General features: G+C 45.1%; 1 protein-coding gene across 1 annotated transcript; it reads left to right on the top strand.

The window, feature by feature from the left end:
- Window positions 1-348: 348 nt before the first annotated feature.
- PPP1R3C (protein phosphatase 1 regulatory subunit 3C) lies at window positions 349-5,308 on the top strand. Its single transcript, XM_019952951.2, has 2 exons — window positions 349-505; window positions 2,844-5,308. Exons 1-2 carry the CDS (start codon window positions 492-494, stop codon window positions 3,784-3,786), a joined length of 957 nt encoding a protein of 318 aa, XP_019808510.1. The 5' UTR covers window positions 349-491; the 3' UTR covers window positions 3,787-5,308.
- Window positions 5,309-5,547: the final 239 nt, after the last annotated feature.

Genomic DNA, 5,547 nt, shown 5'->3' with positions numbered 1-5,547 from the left:
CCCGGGACGATCCACAGTGTCCTGCGCTCAGATAACTGTATATAGAAGCCTCGCGAGTGAAAGACACCTCTTCCCTGCAGCCCCGCTGTGTTGGCGCTCGGCGCGGGAGGAGGTTTGCTGCTTTCCCTCCTGGCCTGCACCCGCTACTTGCGCTACGCGATTGCCTCCACGCCTTCTCGCCCGGGGTTCCCGTTACTGTACCCTGGCCAGCTGGCCCGGGGTCCCAGAGCGCCCGCAGCGCCCAGCGAACCCTGCACCACGGCAGTCACGTCCCGGGCAAGGGCTCGCGCCCCAGCTGAGCGCTGGTTGGTTGCGCTGTCGAGCCCGCGGCCGGGCGATTGGCCCTGGCAGTCGGCTCACGTGGTCCCGAGCAGTTAAGCGGCCTCCCGGCGGCCGCACCCGAGATCTGGAGGAGCTGCGGCCACACGGGGACTACCTGGAGACGGGTGTGAACTCTCGCAAACCGCGGAGTGCCGCCGCCCCTTTGCCTGATGAGCTGCACCAGGTAGGTTCCCTGAAGATTCTCCGACGGAGCTCAGGGAGCGCGCAGCTGTCGGGAGGCTGGGATGCGTTTTCCTGCTGTCATGCCCGCCCCGGAGACCCCAGAGGAGGGCGGGTTGACAAGCTGCTGACTTGAATCTGGAGCCGGGGAGGCCTTAGAGGTGTGAAGATTTGCTCTGAGCATCTTAGGCAGAGCTGATTTCGGTAAACGGCATCTTAAACCAGAAACTGTTTTAGCGTGAGTCAGCTTTAGTTCTGATTCCCTCGTGGATTCTAACCGTATCTCTTGGTCCCGCACAGATGTCTCAAGGACTCGTGGGAAGAGCACTCAGATTGCTGGTTGGGTAGTTTAGCTTTGGGAAAAACTAACGATGGACGATGTTGACTTTCCTTGGTCCTCTCCTTCTTCTGACGGTTTGCCATAGCAAAGCTAGTCTCAGATTTTGAGCAAATGATTATTTTTAAACTCTTGGGCCAGACTTAACATTCCAGGGAAATCGCCATATCCTGAAACTATCTTTCTATAAGTGCAAAATGTGAAAATACAGAACAAACCCCCAAACAAACAAAAACCACCCTAAAAACTACTTAAATAGCTTCTTTAGACATAACTTAGAAGACTTCTCTAAAATTTCTGCCTGTTTATTATTAGACCAATAAATATAGCTTTCTCTCTCATTTGTTTGTTCTAAGTTTGTAGGTCTCCCAGAAAAATCCTAGGGCTAATAAAATGAATTCTCAGAATGTTCTTTTATTATCCATCTTATGATAATGACCATTTGCCTATGTGCTTAGAGCTGCTGGGAAGACAGTTACTAAAGCAAGAATGAGAAATGTCACATACAGTATACACACACTTCTTATCTGAAGGCTAGGATAGGGGAAAAATGTCCATAAGTTTGGCAATGTATACTCAGGGCTAAAGGCCAGAAAAAATATCTTTCTTGATGGACACTTCATGGTTTAATATTTATGAGCATAGTTATGTTTAAATTTTAAATAGCTTTATTATCTTTCTGGTTATAAATATCCATTGCCAGAACATTTGAAAATACCAAAAAAGTACAAAGGCAAAAATAGATCACCTATCACCCGAAGATAATTGTTAACTTTTTGTTGTGCTTCCTATTAGACTTTTCAACATTTATAAGTTCATATATATGTGTTTTATATATATATATAAGACACATATATTATATATGTGTTTTATAAATATTATATATGTTTTATATATATATATATATATATATATATAACACATATATTGAAATTACCCTATTTTCAGGTTTGGCTTTACCAGTGACTCAGCGGTAAAGAATCTGCCTGCAATGCAGGAGACATGGGTTCGATCCCAGGGTTGTGAAGATTCCCTGGAGAAGGAAATGGCAAACCACTCCAGTATTCTTGCCTGGAAAATCCCATGGAAAGAGGAGCCTGGTGGGCTATAGTCCATGGGATCACAAAAGAGTCTGACATGACTGAGTGACCAAATAATGACAATAATTTTCAGATCATCAGCTTTTCCCACTTAAATGTGGACTTGACATGGATGTCTTTTTGTGTGAAATACAGATTATGTAAAGTTTTTTTTTTTTTAATTCATAAATGGCTGCCTTGCACTTGAGTGGGTTATTTGTGTAAAATGAGGAAAAGCATGGTAGTGAAAGTGCAGAGAGAATCCTCTAATTTACTCTTTCTAGTCTTTTGCTCTCAAAACCCTTTGCTGTTTTTATTCTTTCTTTTAAAATGGATTATGGTTCCAGAGAAGTGTAATTAATTCAATAGCAAAATCATCAAAGCAGTTGAGGGAGTGCGGTCTGGAACTTTGATTCTAGAACCTGTCTGGTCATTAGCTTACCTGGGAAGCTTTAAGAACATATATACATTCTTGTCCCCATCCCCAGGGGTTCTGCATTAAGGGCTCTAAGTCCAAGGATTCTGCATTGCAGAAAAAGGAAGAAATCCAACCCGCTAGGCCATGGAGGGGGCTTCTGTGGTGGCTCAGACAGTAAGGAACCTGCCTGAAAACAGACAGGTTTAAGAACTGGTGCTCCAGAACAGAGCAAGGGGTTTTAGAGCTGTATTAGAGTTGATCCCATCCAAATCTTTTATTTCTCAGATGGAGACACTGGGACACCAAGAGTTTTAACCCATGGCCTATAGCCAGTCAAGGGTAATGCCAAACATAAGATGCAGCTCTTATCACCTAAGCCTTCATTCCTTTACTTCATGTGAGAGCACTGCGCTGGCTGTAATAGCCAACAAAAATAGTGCAGACATACTTGGGACCAGGGAAAGTGCATTCCAGGTGCAGATGATAACCCCTCTTCTTTCTATTCCAGAATGATCCAGGTCTTAGATCCACGGCCTCTGACAAGTTCGGTCATGCCTGTCGATGTCGCTGTGAGGCTCTGCTTGGCTCATTCCCCACCTCTGAAGAGCTTCCTGAGCCCTTATGATGACTTCCAACGAAGAAATTTTGTGAACAAATTAAAGCCCCTGAAGTCGTGTCTCAACATAAAACAGGAAGCCAGAGCACAGGACGACTGGAAGCCTTCACACAACCAAGCCAAGAAGCGGGTGGTGTTTGCGGACTCTAAGGGCCTCTCCCTCACTGCCATCCACGTCTTCTCAGACCTTCCAGAGGAGCCCGTGTGGGATCTCCAGTTTGACCTCTTGGACCTGAATGATATCTCCTCAGGCTTAAAGCTCCATGAGGAGAAGAACCTGATTCTGGATTTCCCTCAGCCTTCAGCTGACTACTTAAGTTTTCGGAACCACTTCCAGAAGAACTCTGTCTGCCTGGAGAACTGCTCTTTGCAGGAGCGAACAGTGACGGGGACTGTGAAGGTGAAGAACATGAGCTTTGAGAAGAAGGTTCAGATCCGGATCACTTTTGACTCCTGGCAGAGCTACAACGATGTGGACTGTGCCTACATGAAAAATGTGTACGGCGGCTCAGAGAGTGACACCTTCTCGTTTGCCATTGACCTACCCTCCGTCATCCCCACGAAGGAGAAAATTGAGTTCTGTGTCGCCTACCATGCTAATGGGCAGGTCTTCTGGGACAACAACGAGGGTCAGAATTACAGAATCGTCCATGTACAGTGGAAGCCTGACGGGGTGCAGACGCAGATGGCAGCCCAGGACTGTGCCTTCCACCAGGCGCCACCCCCCAAGGCCGAGCTGGAGTCGACAGTCTTTGGCAGCCCAAGGCTGGCCAGTGGGCTCTTCCCAGAATGGCAGAGCTGGGGGAGGATGGAGAACTTGGCCTCTTACCGATGAATGAAGCAACCTGGTGACCGGTCTTGACCTTACGCTCCCATGTAATTCTAGGTCTGTGTTGCTCAATCTTAGGAAGGCGTTGCTACTTTCCTTCAGTAGGTTTAGGTTGGAGCTTTTGAGACCTGGCTACAAAAAAAGATAGCCCCTTGAGAATTTAGTGTGGAGGGTTTGTATGGATGACACTGCCCAGTGTTGCTGTGGAGGATCAAGTTACAGCCTGGAACCCTATTTTTATAAAAGTAATATTCTGTCTATACCCTTTTGTCCTTCCCTCTCAATTCACTGGCTTTCATCTTGGGCAAGGAAAGGTTGAGGAAGGACAGTGGATGGTGATGGAAAGCTGTGTTAATGGTATGAGGAATGTCTGAAAAGTATACACACAGGGCTCTGCAGCTCAAGTCAGAGTAGGAGCAGGAGGTCTGATACTTAACTGTTGGTGAGAAAATGAAGGTTATTTTGGTTTTTTAAGTTGGTTTTACAGGTTTCTCCTGGGGAAGTAATTTGTAGGGGGAAGAAAAAGGCCCATTCTAGGTATTCTCGGGGAGAAGAACCCAAACAAACTTTAGGGGTATTGGGTGGTTATTGGGGAAAGGTGAATTATAACTCTGGAGAATCAGATTTTATATGAAGCCTTTCTGTTCAAACGTGACTCATCAAAAAACATGATTTAGGGAAAGCTTAAGCACATCTGGCTTTGCAGTCCTAGTGGGATAAGTGACCTTCCCTGTGGCCCAGGTATTATGCTTGGGTTCTCAGTGTAGATGCTGCCTAATCCAAAAAAACCATGCCATCATCGTTGGCCAGCAACTGGTAGGGACTCTATGTCATGTCAAGGATCACTCTCTGCAAGTGTTGTGATAAACAAGAATGTTGTAGTTTCCTAACGCAAGTATCTGAAGGGTCATCTGATAACTCATGAGTGTCTGACCTCATCAGAAGGTCCCCTGTGTTTGCTGGCATTCCTCCTGCGACACTGTTGTATCTTCAAGAGTGTTGTCAGTATACACAACTCGCATCCTTCATATTGAAGGTGACTCGTTTCTCTGCCATACTTTATTGATGTGATATTGGAAGTGAAGACTGACACTGATTCTCAATTCAAGAATCCAGTATCTTGCACATAAAAGTAGCCATTTCTTGCCTATATTCTTCTTGTTATTTTACGTCTTCCTACCAATTTCTTGAAAGTCAACATTTTTTTTTAATGGCTGTGAATTGTTTTGGGTGTGTTGTAATATACTTTGTTTTGGACTGTGCATAAATCCATTCTGTAAGGTCTTCAGAACAGGAGCCTCTCAATGTTCCCTTCTATCATCGTGTACATCCGTTGAAAGGTGTTCTGAGAATGCAGTTAATTTTAACACGTGTGATATGCCATGCTGGAAAATCTATTGGAATAACTCTGCTCTGACAGTATTTGAGGTTTGGCTAGCACCCACAATTTTTCTAGTCTAAATATTTCACTCTTCTGTAGCTATCCTCTGTGAACTTCTCACTTTAAAAATAAAAGTGTTTGATATAAGATCTGAGAATGTTTGCTTTCTCAAAGTCCCAGTTAGTTAAATAAGAAACCATCAACTGAGATGCTCCTGTTTTGTTTAACTGAGCAAGGTTAGTTTGGACCAGGAATTGGATCCGCCTGAAGGTATTCACAAGGTCCCAGTCTCATTAGTGAGAATTTCTACCTATTGACCATTGGGGCTGGGCTCTAGGGGCAGAGACTTGGGCTGCTGGGACTGTCCCCATCTGTGCTGTCTGCTC

Source organism: Bos indicus, chromosome 26 (genome assembly GCF_029378745.1).
Source record: "Bos indicus isolate NIAB-ARS_2022 breed Sahiwal x Tharparkar chromosome 26, NIAB-ARS_B.indTharparkar_mat_pri_1.0, whole genome shotgun sequence".
Taxonomy (NCBI): Eukaryota; Metazoa; Chordata; class Mammalia; order Artiodactyla; family Bovidae; genus Bos; species Bos indicus.
Note: the sequence above shows the minus strand (reverse complement) of the source record. Positions and strands in the feature narration are given on the sequence as shown.